This window comes from Nannospalax galili, unplaced genomic scaffold (assembly GCF_000622305.1).
Source record: "Nannospalax galili isolate Female #2095 unplaced genomic scaffold, S.galili_v1.0 scaffold363, whole genome shotgun sequence".
Lineage (NCBI taxonomy): Eukaryota > Metazoa > Chordata > Mammalia > Rodentia > Spalacidae > Nannospalax > Nannospalax galili.
The window spans coordinates 4,021,298-4,038,412 of NW_008351176.1; the positions used below are offsets into that span (position 1 = coordinate 4,021,298).

At 41.4% G+C, this 17,115-nt stretch overlaps 1 protein-coding gene across 1 annotated transcript in view; it reads left to right on the forward strand.

The window, feature by feature from the left end:
* Myo1d (myosin ID) overlaps positions 1-17,115 on the forward strand; it is a 481,196-nt gene that overhangs the window by 262,316 nt on the left and 201,765 nt on the right. Inside the window, exons 17-18 of the mRNA XM_029553582.1 lie at positions 7,384-7,528; positions 8,501-8,605. Coding sequence (XP_029409442.1) covers positions 7,384-7,528; positions 8,501-8,605 — 250 coding nt within the window. The remainder of the gene's footprint in view (positions 1-7,383; positions 7,529-8,500; positions 8,606-17,115) is intronic.

Consider the following 17,115-nt stretch of genomic DNA (forward strand, 5'->3'; position numbering starts at 1 on the left):
TAAAAAAAAAAAACTTCCCCTCTCTACACCTTGGTTAACATTTGCTGATTTGACAATACCCATTTTAACAGGCATGAGGTGATATCTCATTGTATTATTATTAATTTTTTTTTTGGTCTTTTTGAGACAGGGTCTCCCTGTAGATCCAGCTGTCCTGGAACTCACTTTGTAGACCAGGCTGGCCTTGAACTCACAGAGATCTGCCTGCCTCTGCCTCCTGAGTGCTGGGATTAAAGGCATGCACCACCACATGGGGCCTCGTTTTTAATTTGTAGTTCCCTGGTGATTAGTGATGTTTGGTGGTGTTTCTTTTTTCATCTATTGGTCATGTCTTTTGTGAAATATTAACTTACATCCTTTTATTGGCTTTAATCAAGATATATGCTTTCTTACCACTGAGTTATTTGAGTTATTTGTATATTTTAGATATTAGCCCCTTAAATATATGATTTGAAAATAAAAAAAAAAATGGGACAGGAAAGCTCATTAGTATGTATTTCATTTGCACTTTAAAAAAAAAAAAACAAGAAATGAGGCAGGCCTGATAGTGCAGGCCTGCAATTCTAACTACTCTGGAGGCTGAAGCAAGTTCAAGACCTACCTGTCTACAGAGTGGGTTCAAAACCAACCTAGGTAACTCAGTGAGACCCTACCTCAAAATAAAAGGTAAAAAGGGGACTTGGGATAGATCCCTGGTAGAGTTCTTGCCTAGCAGTGCATAAGGCCCTAGGTTCAATCTCCAGTGCCATAAAATAATAATAATAATATTATTATTATTATAATTAAAAGATCAAACAGTATAGAATAATGAAGATAAAAATACTTCAACCCTGAGTCAGAGACAGTGCTGTGTTAATTTTCAATCTTGGCAAGCTTTTTGATGAACAGATAAATTTTTTTCATAAATGATATCTGCAGTCTGTATGTTTTATATATTTAAAAAGCAACAAAACTATTTAAATTCATACTCATTATTTCTAAGTGAAATATATACCTATATTAAAATTGAAATGCTCCATTCTTGTCCACCCCACTTCTTTTTTCTTTTCCCTGAGATACCCACTCACTAGGAATCCATTGATATCCTTCTAAACTTCTGTCTATACATTTATGAGAATACATACACAAACACACATGCATACACACACATTGTAAGAGGCAGCATCTGGTAAAGAGTGCAGAACCCAGTTTATATCTTGGCTTTCCTTGAGCAAATTGGTTAATGCTTTTTTTTTTCTTTAGACAGCATCTCATGTGTCTCAAACTTGCTTTGTAGCCAAGGCTGACCTTAAACTTCTGATCTTCCTGCCTTCCCATCCCAAGTGCTGAGATTACAGGCATGCATCATCACACCTGTATTAGGTGGAGCTAGGGGTCAAACCCAGAACTTTGTGATTCTATAGCTTTACTCAAAAATAAGCTCTGTGCCCCAGTTTGTGATGGGAAAGGTCTGTGTAATTTTATATATAGGTATATAATATTTTTATTCTTTGAGATTTCATACATATATACAATGTATTTTGTACATACATACATGTACACCCTCACTCCTCCCCTCCAGCTCCTCTCTGAACCCCCAGAACACACACATCCCCTGTCAGCCTCTCTCTCTCCTTCTCTCTTTCTCTCTCTCTCTGATAACACACTGAATCCATTTAGTACTTCCCATAAGGGAATGGGTGTGGGGCCACTGATCATGAGCTACCTTCCAGTGGCTATACCCCCAAAGAAAAATGACTCCCTCTTCTAGCAACCATCAATTGCCAATAGCTCCCCAGATAAGGATGGGGACTCATGAACCATTCCCTCATCCATGCTGGAATTCAAAGTGGCTTGATCTTGTGCAGGTAACCACCTTCTGTGAGTTCATGAGTATAATGGGCAGATGGAAGAAAGCATTTCACAACACTCTTCCCCTTCCTCTGACTCTTACATTCTTCCCACCCCCTCTTCCACAATGTTCCCTGAGCCTTGATGTGGGGGCAGAGTGATTGATACAGATGTCCCATTTAGAGCTTATTCCCGTTTAGAGTCTTATTCTTAGCACTTTGACAAGTTATGAGTCTCTGAAGTAACCATTACCTACTGCAAAAAGAAACTTCGTTGATACAGATTGAGAGCAACACAATCTATTGTTATAAACGTGAATATTTAGAAGGCAGTTTGACAGTGTGACTATTTAGAAGAAAAACAATAGTAGGTTCCCCTCTAGGGTCCATGACCACCCCAGCCATAGGCTTTTGACCAAGTATACAGTACTAGGCATGAATTCTTTCTTGTGGAGTGGGCCCCAATCAGAAAGTTGTTGGTTATCCATATAACAGTCATTCCGCTATTAGACTAGTGGGCACATCTTACCTGATTGGTCAGTATTTTAGTATGCAGGATCCAGCGTTGAGATCCTTTTTCTCCAAAGCTAGCCAACAGGGAGGAAATTTCCTATTCTTTCCCAGATTAATCTATGTTCTACAACCAAGGCTGTGGCATCTTTGGCAAAAGAGTCTTACCATCTAGTTACATAGGCAACGAAGAGCAATGGCAATAGCCTGTGCTGTTTGAGGGGCCTCTGAGACCTCCCTGAGCAATAATTTGTTGGGAGGTATCCCAGTCCTGACACTAAGATTTTCATTTAATAACCCATGTCTTCTAGCATTTTCCTGCCATACAGGGTACCTCCTTTTTTTTTTTAATCATGTCTTTAAAAATATATTACAAAGTCATGAGTTTCCATAAGGCTTTTTTATACCTCCTTTGTTTTGGTTAACTTACTCCCAATCCCACCCTCCCCCTGAGCCTTTAACCTTCAGTATCCTCCCCCTCTTCTTTAATATTGAATTTGTTCTGCTAGTCTCCTACTCCTATTAAGGCGTGGGCCCTTTCTGACTTCCTAACTTCTACTGACAGTCCAGGTTAAATATACAAATCTAAAAATTAGAAGCTAGGATCCACATATGAGAAAAACACAAAGTATTTGTCTTTCTGAGCCTAGGTTCTCTCACTTAACATAATATTTTCTAGTTCTATCCATTTTCCTGCAACTTTCATAATTTCATTTTTCTTTATAGCTGAATAAAATTCCATTGTGTATATGTACCACATTTCATTATCCATTCATGAGTTGTTGGACATCTATACTGATTCTATTTCCTAGCTATTGTGAATAGAGAAGTAATGAACATAAATCTGTAAGTATCTCTGTAACAGGAAATAAAATCTTTTGAATATATGTCCAGAAATGACCTAGCTTGGTCATATGGTAGTTCTATTTTTAGTTTTTTGAGAAACCCACAATGATTTCCATAGTGGCTGTACCAGTTTATACTCTCTAATATTTTTGATGGCTGTAGGTGATTTTGATTGATTTCAGTTAGATTATGCTCTGACCTGAGCAGGCCTCTTTTTAGATTTTGAGGTTTTATTCAAAACCTAGAACTGATTAATTTGTGTAAAAGTCAGTCTATCTATTCAGCCAATATTTACTGAACACCACCTGCTAGGTTTGTATTGAGTTTTTGTGAAATTGAGTATACAATATTTTTTGGTCATATTTAGACACCTTCCCCTATCTGCACCCCTCTCATAGCCTCCCCCACCAGATTTCATGTATTCTGTCATATATGTTAAGGTCTATCAAGCTATGTTTGTGTCCCCCAGATGTTCTTTGGTGTGAGTCTATCCACTGGAGCCTGGTTACCCTATCTAGTGTCACTCCTTCTCCAGTAGTTATTGGTTGCCAGTAGTTCCTCAGCTAAGGTTGGGGCTTTTTACCAATTTCCCCACTTCTCTGCTGGATTTTTGTCTGACTTGAGCTTACATGGCCCTTGTGCATACTGTCACCATCACTGTACATTCATAAGAGTAACTTGCCAGCTGTCTGGAAAACTCTTTCCTTGTGGTCAGCTACCACCTCTGTCTCTTACATTCTTTCTGCCCCCTCTTCTGCAATAGTCCTTGAGCCTTAGGTGGCAGAGGTTTGTATAGATGAACTATTCAGGCATCAGCACTCTTCAGTCTCTTAGTCTTTGCACTTTGCATCAGTTGTGACTTTCTGGGTTAATCACCATCTGCTACATGAGGAAGCTTCGCTGGTGAGAGTTGAGAAATGCATTAATATTCTTTCTGCCCCCTGTTCCACTATGCTCCATGAGCCTTAGGTATAGAGGTTACATTGTAAATGTGTCACTTAGGGCTGGGCACCTCACAGACACTGTGTTTGACCAGTTGCGGAGCTTTGTGATAGTCTCCACCTTTTTGCAAGAAGAAGCTGCTTTGGTGAGTGATAAGAATTTTGCAGACATCGACCTGGTTTCCAGGGATGTAGTGACAGTTGCATCCTGCAGTCCCAGCCTCCCAGGAGTCATAGCTGATGAACACATGAAAATACCATATATGCTCTGTTTGTTTTCTATACACGCACATACATGACTGTCTGTACACCTCCCCCATGAATCTTTCCATATGTATTCATCTAGTCAGGCAGAGTTTTCTATAAAGGTATTTTAGGCTGTGCAGACTACATATGGTCTCTCACATATTCTTTGTTTTGGTCTGGTTTTGTTAAACATGTAAAAACATAAAGACTAGTTCACAGACAGTATAAAAACAGACCTTGGGGCAGATTTGACATAAGATACAGTTTATGAACCCCTGATCTTGAATTTTTTTCTTCTTTGGGATACTATGAGATGTGTGTTTAAAATTTCCAGTGTTATTGTGGGTTTGTATTTATTTTTCTAGAATCTCCATGTGTGATAATTGTGTGGTTTTGTTTCATTTGCTTGTTTTGTTGTTTTGAGACAGGGTCTCACATAACCCAGGCTGACCACAGGCTCCTTTATGTAGCCAAGGATGATCTTGATCCTCTGATTCATCTGCTTCTACCTCCTGAGTGCTGGATTGATGGCATGTGTCACCATGCTCTGCTCTTTGTAGCTGAGCCTGCTTTGTGTCCAGTTTTGTACTTTTCGTGTCACTGAGGCAGCTGGTAGTTATGGATGCAGCTGTTTTCTCCTACCCATAGTTATGGGTTATGGTTTGTTTGCATGACCAGAATGAGAAGCCACATAGCTCTCCACGGTGGAACAGATCAGATTCCTAATACCCCAGTGTGCCTCTGTGTTGGTCTCTATAGTTAGGTGTGAGCCTTGTCCTGGGCCACTGTGGGAAGTAAAGAAGAGGCAGGCTGACCAGGCACATGGGCAGGAAATAGAGCCACAGCCAGAGAAAAGTCTCTCCCAGCAAGTAAAGAACTCTGGAACTCCAGGGTCCATTATGGCAAGTTGCTCAGCAAACCATTTGGTATTGTAGAGCTTGCCTGTCACTGGTGTCTTTGACTTTGACCACCAGCTGCTCCAGACCTGTCACTCCTCTAGCCTCTTTTGTTTTTTTTTTTTACCTTGGGATAGTCTATCTCACTGGTGCACAGGTTGACCATAAAAATGCAGACAAGGATTTCACTGTAATGTTGAGCCTTCACCTTTTCATGGTTGTTTTGCAGTCTACCATGACTGACTCCTACCTGCCCTGGCAGATGTGTCACCTCACTGTAGCCATCATCTCCTGCCCCTGCCCCTACCACTCAGGTCTCAGGCTCCTCTGGCCTTTGCCCTAAAATCTCTGCCTTAGAGTTCCTCTCTTTGCACTGATTATACTATTCCATACTAAGCTCTCATCAGTCCCAACCATCTTCTTTGTGTCTTCCAGAAAGTCTTCACACCCCAGTATATTGACATTTCCATCTCCTGGTGGTTGTATAGATTTTTCTCTTATTTTTGTATTAGTCACTTATTTCAATGGGAATTTTTTATTTTCGTTAAATCTTATTCCAGTGTTCCATGGGAACTTAGTTTAAGAACCACTGGCCTTGACTATTCATCAGTTCAGTCTGCTTCTAGCCTCCTCACTTGCACTACCAGTCAGAAAAGAAGACAGAAGTACACATGGAGCAAAGATGCTGCTAAGAGTGTTAATTTCCTTCTACTGTTGTTGTCAATCAGGAATGTTCTTGGTTTATGTTTGCAAATGCTTGCTTGGAGTCATCCTTCAACCTCCTCTTTTCCCAAAATCTAATCCATCAGCAAATGCCATTGGCCTTCCTGGCCTTCCAGCCCTAGATCAACACTTACCTCCTCTTCTACCACCACTTCCACGATCTAAGTTACATTCCTCTGGCATGTGCATTATGGAAATAGCCTCCTAACAGGTCTTCCTGTCCCTAGCCTACAGCAATGCCAATGATCCTGTTAAAATATGAGTCAGGTGTGGTGGCACACGCCTTTAATCCCAGCACTTGGGAGGCAGAGGCAGGTGGATCTCTGTGAGCTCAAGGCCAGCCTGGTCTACATAGTGAGTTCCAGGACAGCTGGGGCTACAGGGAGACCGTGTCTCAAAAACAACAAAAAAAAAAAAAAAAACATGAGTCAGCTCACGTCTTTTCTATGTTCAAACCCTTCCAGGGCTTCTGACCTCATTCATAGTACAGACCAGAGTCCTGATGATGTCCTTGTGGCTCTGGATTTGATGCTGGCTCTCCCTCTGACCTCTCCTTTTCCTTCCCCCAACCTATGCTGTTTCAGATTGCCTCTCTAACTCACCAAACAGTCCCCAGCTCAGAGCCTTTGCCCTTCTGTGTTCCCTTCTGAATTCTTACTTCCTGTGGGTCTCTGTTCGTCTGTCCTTACCAATAGGCACCACCCTGACCCATATAAACAACATCATGCCCATTCCTTCCTTCCAAGGCCCTCTCTGCCCTCCTTGCTGTGTTATATTTCCCAACATAGCAGGTATCCATCACACATACACATGTATTTTTTTTTAATTGTCTATTACCCCTTTTGAGTACAAGTACCTGGAAGAAAGGCCCTTGGTCTGTTTTGCTTATTGCTGTTGCCTCACCTGCCTAGAACTGAGTCTGGACCTTAGTAGGTGCCTAGGACACAGTTGAATGAATGGTGAGTTCATGTTTTTGTGCCCTAAATACACACAAAGGTTGAGTTGCCTTTAGCGGAAATACCTGGGACCAGAAGTATTGTGATTTCAAAACAATTCAGACCTTGGAATATTTACACAGATTTTTTTAGTTGATCTATGCTTAAGAAGTTTTGGGTTTCAGGACATTTTGGGTATCTGATTGCTTTGTGCTCAGCTTATATTATGGAGTACATATACCACTGAGTTCTAGTTGCTTTCAAAGCACAAGGACACAAGTTTTTATAAAATATCTACATAAAATTATATTTTAGCAACTTTAGTGTATATTTTGTAATCATTTTACCTTTTTAGCATGGTATGCAATTACTTCACCCTGCTTAATGATAGCTTAAAATCTTTTGAGGAATGAATGAGAGTTTCTAAGGCCTATACATCTTGTTTATTTGCTTATAGATGGAGAGCATCCCAACTCATCAAGAGTGTACCTGCTTCAGACCTACCCCAGGTCAGGGCAAAGGTTGCAGCCATGGAAATGTTGAAAGGTCAAAGGGCTGACCTTGGACTCCAAAGGGCCTGGGAAGGCAACTATCTTGCTTCAGTAAGTCCAGGAGAACAACATGGAATCTCTTCCTGTTCCTTTTACAAAGAAAGAGAATAATGTTGTACTAAGAATTTACAGAAAGAGGGCTGGGGATATAGTATCATTTTTGAGACCCTGGGTTCTAGCCCCTGCTCATAAAAGTAATAATAATAGCCGGGAGTGGTGGCACATGCCTGTAATCCCAGCAGAGTCAGGTGGATCTCAGTGAATTTGAGGCCAGCCTGGTCTCCATAGCAAATCCAGGCCAGCTGTGGCTGCAGGGAGACCCTGTCTCAAAAAGCCCCCCGAAAATAAGTAATAATAATACTTTACAGAAAGAAGAAAGCACTTTCAAAAACTGAGTAATTCTCTGAAAGGTGCCAAATGAAAGATGTTGTTTCTTCTAAATGTACAATGCTTTGAAAGGGTTATAACCACGTGTATTAGGCACACTCTGTAACCTGGCCTTTGACCACTTAAATCTTCCCTTGAATTATTCAGCATACATTTTTTATTACCGCCTTTATATTATTTCTAAAGTTCCATTTCATCTTCTCTCTAGTACCCTAATTTAAATTTTTTTCTTTATTATTTTTATTTTATGTGTATGAGTATATTGCCTGCATGTATGTGAGTGCACCCAGGTCGTGTAATGCCATGGAGGTCAGAAGAGGGCTTTGGATTCTCCTGGAACTGGAGTTAAGGACAGTTCGTAGCCACCATGTGGGTGCTGGGGATCAAACCTAGGTCCTCTGCAACAGTAGTCAGTGCTCTTAACCGCTGAACCATTTCTCTAGCCCTCCTAATTTAATTTTTTATAGTACCTCTGATGTTATTAACACATTAGTAGCCTGGCATATGGATGAGACAATTAAAAAAAATATGTGTGTGTGAAACTATGTAAGTATAGCTGTAAAGCAATATACTTGAAAATTGACTTAATACCTATAATGCTAAGAATTCTCCTTTCTTGTTTCCTTGTTCTTTCAGAAGCCAGATACACCTCAGACCTCAGGCACTTTTGTCCCAGTTGCCAATGAACTGAAACGGAAAGACAAATATATGAACGTCCTCTTTTCTTGTCATGTCCGCAAGGTAAAGCAGATTTGAAATGGGCCATGTTGGAGGGAGAAGACTGGCTGAGCTAAAACTCACTTGGGTGGGGCTGCAGTAAAACCTAGCAATATTGTGTAGCTAGCTGCTTCCCAGTGAGCTTTGCCCATCTGTGGATCGTGAATGCATACAAAAAGACTACAAGTGTAGCTTTTTTAAATGAATGGGAAAAGGACGTGTGGGGACAGGTTGTATTAGTTACTTTTCTATTGCTGTGATAAAACTGACCAAAACCTACTTGGGGAAAGAAGGCTTTAATTTCACCTTAAAACTCCCAGGTCACAATCCAACATCTAGGGAAGTCAGGGCAGGAACCCAGAGGCAGAAACTGAAATAGAGACCATGAAGGAATGCTACTTACTGGCTTGCTCCCCTGGCCTGTGCTCAGCCTGCTTTTTTACACAACTCAGGACCACCTGCCCTGGGGTGGCATTACCCAGAGTGATCTGGACACCCCACATCACTCAGCAATCAAGAAAATGCCTCACAGACATGGATAGAGGTAATCCACTGAGGCTCCCTTTTCCCAGCTATGTCAAATTGACAACTGAAGCTGTCCAACACAGAAGACAAGTATGAAACAATGGTTCTTAAGTCAGTGGATATCAGCAAGGAAAGACAAAAATCCCTGAAATGTGAGAAAAAGTGAGGTGAGCTGGGGATGCGGCAATGGCAGAGCAGTAGCCTAGCATTTGGGAGGCCCTAGATTCTATCCCTAGCACCACAAAGAAAAAAGAAAAGGATAAATTGAGGAGAGTGGCCTCATTAGGCAGCCAGTACTCAAAGCTTTCTAGTCTCTGGGTGAGCAGTGGAGCTCAGTGGGTTCCTAATTGAAAAGACAGCCAAGAGACTGTCTTGCCAAGGACCAAGGCAGCAAGGTCTATAGAACACTGTTGTAGAGAAGAGAGAGCTGCAGGGAAAGAAAATCCCTGAGACCTTTAGAGGGTTTGGATATTGGGTACATATTGAACATGCAACAGGATTAAACTACTTGAGCCTCAGCAAGAGACTTAAGCGTCATCTCCCTCCCTCCCCAACCTGGCCGAGGATAGAAGGCCACAGTGCTCACCTGGTTACACAATGCCTGAGCCCTCTGGCCACACTGGAGACCTCATGACTCAGGAGCACCAGGTAGAGCTCTGACACAGATCTTGTATCGGTAGAAATAATTAGCACTTGAATAAACCTGTTCCTGTCCATTAGAACAAATCTGAAAAACACTGTTTTCTAAGTAGCCCAACAGCATACCAGAGCAAAACTCAGAAAGCTTATAGAAATATCCAGTACTCAGAAGGTAAAAATCTGAATGCATGACATCCAATCAAAAATAACCAATTTCCAAAATAACACATTGAACTGAGATGAAAAAGCAATCATCCAAGATAAAACAGATTATAGAATTCATAGACAAGGTCATTGAAACAATTATTATAGTTCTATTTTACATATTCAAAATGCTAGAGGAAAAATTGAGCATGTTAAATGTATACATAGAAGGTTTTTGAATAGCCTTCATTGAGCTTACAAACATGAAAAATAAGTAAGAAAAAAAAGAGTCAATAGGATTAACAGCAGATTAGACCAGATTAGACCTTACAGAAGCAAATTTAGTGAATTTGGACCAGTGAGATGGCTCAGCTGGTAAAGGTACTTGCACCAGCCTGATGTCCTGAGTTCAATCCCTGAAATTCACATAAAGGTGGAAGGAAAAGACTCCATAGAGTGTCCTTTGACTTCTACATGTGCACCTTGGCTGCATGCATGTGCGCACATGTATACACACACACACAGTAAAGTAATAAATGTTTTATTTGAGAGAGAGGCAATTTTAACACATTTTTCCAGAAATAACTTGAAGCAGGTTTTATATATATATATACACACACACATACACACAATGAAGTTTAAGTGGGGAAAATAGGAATAAGAAATCAAAGACCAAAGAATTTGCCAACATGTAGTCAACTTTGGTGGAATAATGAAGGTTTCCATTAGCTCTTCTTTTTTTTTTTTTTTTTTTAATCCTAATGAGTTTATTGGGCTTGCTAACAGAGCATAGGTTGGGGGTTTATTTACAGAAGAGTCAGTGCCCCCCCATTTACAGCTGTGCTGGAAAGTCCACACTCAAATATAGATCCTGTGACTTCCCAACAGCCGCACAAAATGGCGAGAGAGGTGCCTCATGGTGTTCTTGGCTTATATATCCTTAGCCCCTCCCCCACATGCAGCTAAGGTCAACTGATTGGGTGGAAGGGGTAACTGATAGCCTCCTCGACTCCTTGATGAGCTCGGAAAGGAGGTATGACTATAGCTTGCCAACAGAGTGGTCAGAGGACACTTCAGATAACACTCCACCCCTTTCTTTGGCACTTACATTCTTTCCGCCAACCTGTTCCACAAAAGTCCCTGAGCCTTGGAAGGGGTGGTAGGTGTGGGATGATCTTCCTCCTATTGTGGCAAGGCACTGAACTTTCAGGTCTCTGCATCATCTGTTTTCCATGGGCTTTTGGCCCGTTTCAGTGGGATTCAATCTACTATAAAAACACAACAAGAAGCAAGAACATCTAAGCAGTGGCTGCTGTAATAATTTAACCTATGGATGTAAACACAAATGCTTGGACAGTACTTTAACAGGTGCATCACATCCATCTAACAAAACAATTGCAGTGGCTTCCCCCATAGGGCCTATACCTGCCACAAGGGTTGACCTGGTCTACAGTACCAAATGTGTGTTCCACCTCTAGGAGTGGGCATTATATCCAATCGAAAATTTGCTTGTTGTACATAGACTAGACACGCCACTATTGCACCAGCAGGAACATCTTATTTGGCATGTCTTAGTGCAACACATGGGGTCTGTCTTTGAGCAGAATTATAGGGGACAGTTTTCCCCAGCCATCTGCTTATCACCTTCTGGCACTCTGAAAGCCACCCATCCAGTGGCAGGGAGTTTCCAGCCTAGTCCAAGCTTGATTTCTCCCTCTCCCATGCTTACATCATGTGGTGTCTTCAGCAATAGGGTTTTACCATCCACTTCCAATGTACAACCAACATTATTGGCAATGGCCTTTATTGTTTGGGGGACCTCTGGGGGGCCCCTCTAACCAACAGATCATGGGGGGGCAACTCACCTCTATTCTTTTAAGTTGTGTGTCCTAGGTTATCTCTAGGGGATTCTCCTTGTAGAACTCTTCTACAGGACTGGTGGAGTTCAGTGGGAACATACTCTTGGTTTTCCATATTATTTTTCCATTGTGATTTTGGCATGTGGATTTCTTCTGTTTGTGATTCTGGTATGAAACTCAAGCCTTTTTTTGTTGAGTTGAAGTGTGCTTCTGTTTGTATTATCAGTGTGCCTTGGTTGTTTTCTATTGTGTATATAAAGCTGGTTGGTCTAGGTTTCAGGTTCTCTCAGATTTATTTTGGAGAGAACTCCAAAATCTGAGTAGCTTCAAATCAGCTACTCAAGAGCTCCCACAGAGGCCTAACTCAGGCTCTACTGAGGTACACTCAAGCTTCCTTCTACCATTTGGACCCCTACTAGTGGGTACTCAGAGTATAATTTGAGAAGTTCACTACAGGGAGGCCTGATTTTGGGACTCTCAGGCAGTCTACTGAGTGCTCAGCCCCTAAACCAGGCAGAGGCCAGATCAGGTACTCTCAGATGGTCTACTAAGGTCTCAGCCCTATCCTGCTGTAGGGCAGAGAGGTCTACCCCTGGGGCCATAGGAGGGGTCTCACATAATCTCACTTAGGGGCTTGGGTATGATGCAATTTGGGGAAGCTTTGGGGAAACTCACCACCGTGTGGAGACTGGATCCAAACACTCTCCGACTGTCTGCTCAGTTCTCAGCCCCTACTCCAGAGGAAGGCCCATAAATAATTATTTATTTTTATTGAATTGTTTGTGTATTTCATACACAACATTTCAAATTATCTTAATCATATTTATACCCCTGTACCCACTGGCACCCTCCTGTAGCCCCCCCAATGGGGCCCATATACTCTGTCATCCCTGTTAAGGCCCACTGTGTCATCAGTGTTCCCAGCTGTTCCCCAGTGCAAGTCCATCCACTGAGGCCTAGTCAGCCTATCTGTCATCCCTTGTTTTAGGAAGATCAGCTCTTCATTTAGCAGCAAGCAGTAGCCAGTATTTCTTCAGATAAGATTGGAGTCTACTGTTCACTTTCCCAGTTCTATGCTGGGTTATTGTCTGCCTGAGTTTGTATGGGATTTGTGTATGCTGACACCATTGCCATAGAATCATATGAGCAGATTCCCAGGAGCTTGTAGGACTCTGTTTCCATATGGTCATGCACCTTTTCCCTGCCTCTTACACTCTGTCAACCCCCTCTTCCTCAATGGTCCCTGAGCTTTGGGTGGGTGAAGTTTAATATAGGAGTCCTGTCCAAGGACCATCATTTAGACTTCATCTCTATGCTTTGGTTATTTGTGATTTTTTGTGTTTCTGGCCCTCTGCTGAATGAGGGAACTTCATTATTGAGAACTGAGAGATTCATTGGTGTCCTCTTCTTTACCCCTCTGTTCTATGTTCCATAAGCCTTGGGTATAGAAATTGCATTGTAGATGTGTCCCTTAGGCCTGAGAAATTCATAGACAATGTCCATGTGTGACCAGTTGTGTTCTTGGTAATAGTTTCTGGTGCAAAATGGGCTTCTTTGATGAGTGGTGACTGGGATATTTGTCTGTAAATATAAAGATACATATTTTGCACATAGTAAGAAATACATTAGTCTAGCAATGTGACAGTCTTGGGGTTTTCTCTAAGATCTATGACCACTCCAGCCATGTGTATTTGTTTATGTTTACAGTACCACACTTGAGTTTCCTCCCATTGAGTGGGCTTTTAATCCAATTAGGTAGCTGTTGATTGCCCCCAAGATAAAAGTGCCACTACGGCACCAAAGACCTATGCTGTGATGGCCATTGATGTGGTTATTTGGTCTTGAAACTGGTGTTGGACCATCCATTGATGTTTTCCCTTGGCACCTTCATAGCGCTTTCCAAAGCTATGAGAGCTAGTCTTCAGGGAAAGTGGTTTCAGGTCAGTTGCAACTCTATTGCTCCAAATCCTGTGTCCAAAGTATGTTCTGTCTTTGGTAGTGGGGTCTTACCTTCAAGTTGTGGGAGGCCATCAAGAACTGTGGCAATAGCCTGTGTAATTTTGGGAGTCTCTTGGACCACCCTGACCAACAACTCAAAGGAAGGTAGCGCCTGTTTGGCACTCTTTCTTATTATGTAGCCTTTAGCTATACACATGGACTCATATAGAGATAATGTAATTTGTCAGTAGGTTGTTGGACTAATATGGTTCCCTTTGGATTTTTTTTTTCTCTTTTTGACACAGGGTCTCCCTGTAGCCCCAGCTGTCCTGGAACTCACTATGTGAACCAGGCTAGCCTTGAACTCGCAGAGATCCACCTGCCTCTGCCTCCCCAGTGCTGGGATTAAAGGAGTGCGCCACCACACCCAGCTTCCCTTTGGATTTTTAAAACCAGCTAGGCATTATTTATCTCTCCTCTCTCTCTCACTGTCTAACCCTTCTGCCATGGTTTCCCCATTTAAAGTGTCTCCATTTCCCCATTTCTCCCTTGATAATACCTGTCTCTCATGAGCTTCTTCTTTCCCTTTATCCCCAGGGTTCCTTGTATAACCCTCCCTTTCCTCTCCCATTTAAATAACCCCATTTTTATCCATTTCTCCCTTAGTAACACCTGTTTCCTACTGTTCTCTCTCAGGTTCTTTCTTTTCCTTTACCTCCCTGGTTCCTTTTCATTATTCTGGTTCCTGTAGTTATGTCTGGATACATAAGGATTTGGTTGCTAGGATCCACATATGAGGGAGAACATACATCATTTGCTTTTCTTAGTCTGTGTTACTTCACTTAGTATAACAGTTTCTAGTTCCATCCATTCCATCTGCAAATTTCATGATTTCATCTTTCTTTACCTCTGAGTAGAACTCCATTGTGTAAATGTATCACATTTTCATTATCCACTTGTCAGTTGAGGGACACTTAGGTTGCTTCCATCTCTTAGCTATTGTGAAAAGAGCAGCAACAAACATGGATGTACAAGTATCTATTCAATAGGATAAGTCCTTTGAGTATATGCCAAGGAGTGGTATAACTGGGTCAAATGGTAGGTTCATTTTTAATTTTGGAGGGATTTTTTTGTTTTGTTTTATTTTGTTTTTTTGAGACAGGGTCTCCCTGTTGCCCCAGCTGGCCTACAACTCACTGTGTAGACCAGGCTGGGCTCGAATTCACAAAGATCTGCCTGCCTCTGCCTCCCAAGTGCTGGGATTAAAGGCATGTGCCACCACACCTGGCTCATTTTTTTAAAATATTTTATTCGTTATTTTTATTTTATGTGTGTGAGTGTATTTCCTGCATGTATGTGAGTGTACTGTATAGTGCAATGCTGCAGAGGTCAGAAGAGGGCTTCGGATTCCCCTGGAACTGGAGTTAAGGACAGTTCTTAGCCACCATGTGGGTGGTGGAAATTGAACCCGGGTCCTCTGCAAGAGCAGTCAGTGCTCTTAACCGCTGAGCCATCTCTCCAGCCCCTCATTTTTATTTTTTTAAGAGTTCTCCACAGTGCTTTCCATAGGGATTGCACAAGTTTGCGATCCCACCAGCAGTGGATGAGCATTCCCCTTTTCCCATATCCTCACCAACATTTGGCATCATTTTTTTTCTCTTGATCTTAGCTATTCTGACTGGAGTAAGATGAAATCTTTTTTTTTTCCCCAAAAAATATTGACTTTATTTAAAGATGTCAAATCTGACATATTTTGCTTCAGAGGAATAAACATACCATTCCAGGATTCTATGAACAATCACATTGAAAACATTACACATAGCACATATGTAGCATATGTAGGTTATGCCAAAGATTCATGATCTTCCTGCCTCAGCCTCATGAGTATTACGATTATGTGTGTGTGCCACTGACTTCCAATTTGGAAGTACTTTCCTATCTGAACTACACTCTTGATGGAATGTTACCCAGTTACTGTAATGATGATATCTAAAAGAAGAACAAAATTTTAATGAGAAACTGCTCAACACTCTAAGATTTGCATAAACAGTGGCAAATAAGCATTTATATAATGTTTGCTTTAACATTTGCCTGCACAGTTTTCTCATTTGCTTTGAGAAGAGACCAAATACACCTGTGATTATGTTCCCACACCTTGTAGAGGCTGACCAGTGTGGACTCTGACTCTTTTTACATATAAATTTTTTTGGAAAGGAGCCTTGGATTCTGAAAAAGGCCACTCCCATGTAGTAATGATGCCTTTGTTTTCAGTAGCAGCTATGAGAAAGGAAACATAGCAGGCTTGCAACGTAACCCAAGGTCCAAAGGTAAGGCTCAGTGGAGACATGCAAGTGCTGATGGAGGAAGCAAAACTATCAACCCCAGCAGGCTTTGGACAAGGCCAGAAGCTCCTACGGGCCTTTCAAACAACTTTTTTTTTTCTTTTTCTTCTTCGATTTATTTATTTATTTTTATGATGCTTTTGGCTATTCTAAGATTCCCCCCTCTGAAGAGGTAACCCTAAAATCTTTTAAGGATTAGATACAAGCTCCCAAATACTTTCGACTTCTTTGGCCTTTGGAACAGAGTATGTTTCTAAGAGGTCTAAGGACATTTTGACTTAGCCAAGAAACTGGCTACTTTTCTTTGGGGTCTTTTTACCCTTACTGCCTAGACAATTCCTACCTCCTATTCTTATCACACCATCCTCTGAAGGGGTTACCCAAATTGCCAATAGGGATTCGGGACGCAGACCACTTTAACTTCTTCCATGCTGAACAGGGACACAGGGTGAGGCAATTGGAGTACCCCTTCAGTGGGTCTATCTAGAAGATTCCAAAATTGCATAACTCTTATCTCTCAGGGGAAAAGAAAGTCCTTGAATCATGAATAGGAGATGTGAAGGAGAAGTAAAGGCAAGAGAAATTAGCATTACAAGTTCTAGACAGGGAACTAGAAGAAAGTCAGAACAGGGCAATTTTTTAAATCTTCATGAGAGTCCATTGGAATTTCTTTACAAGGGCTTCCAAAAGCATCCCTCTTTTGGGTTTCTCCTCATTTTTCTTTTGTCTTCCAAAGCTGGACTCAAGAGTGATGAATGTTCAGGATTTGCTTTTAGGTATTTCAAAAGCTGTTGGAGTGGTTAGAATCAGTGTCAGTTCCCTCTCAAAGCCTTCTAGATAAGGGGAGAAAACAAATTTATCCATCATTTTAGAATAATAACTGTTGTCTCCCTTAGCTACAGGTGGGTACTACAGTATTGGAGACAAAGATTTGAAGTCTTACGTCTGAGCAACACTTTCTGGTTAGGAACACAATCATCAATGAGAAATAATTTTCTAAACAACTTTTTATATAGACTTAAGCCTAATGTCTTGGAAGTGTAATCCCTTGAACTCTTAAAGAATACACTAATAACTTTACTCTTTG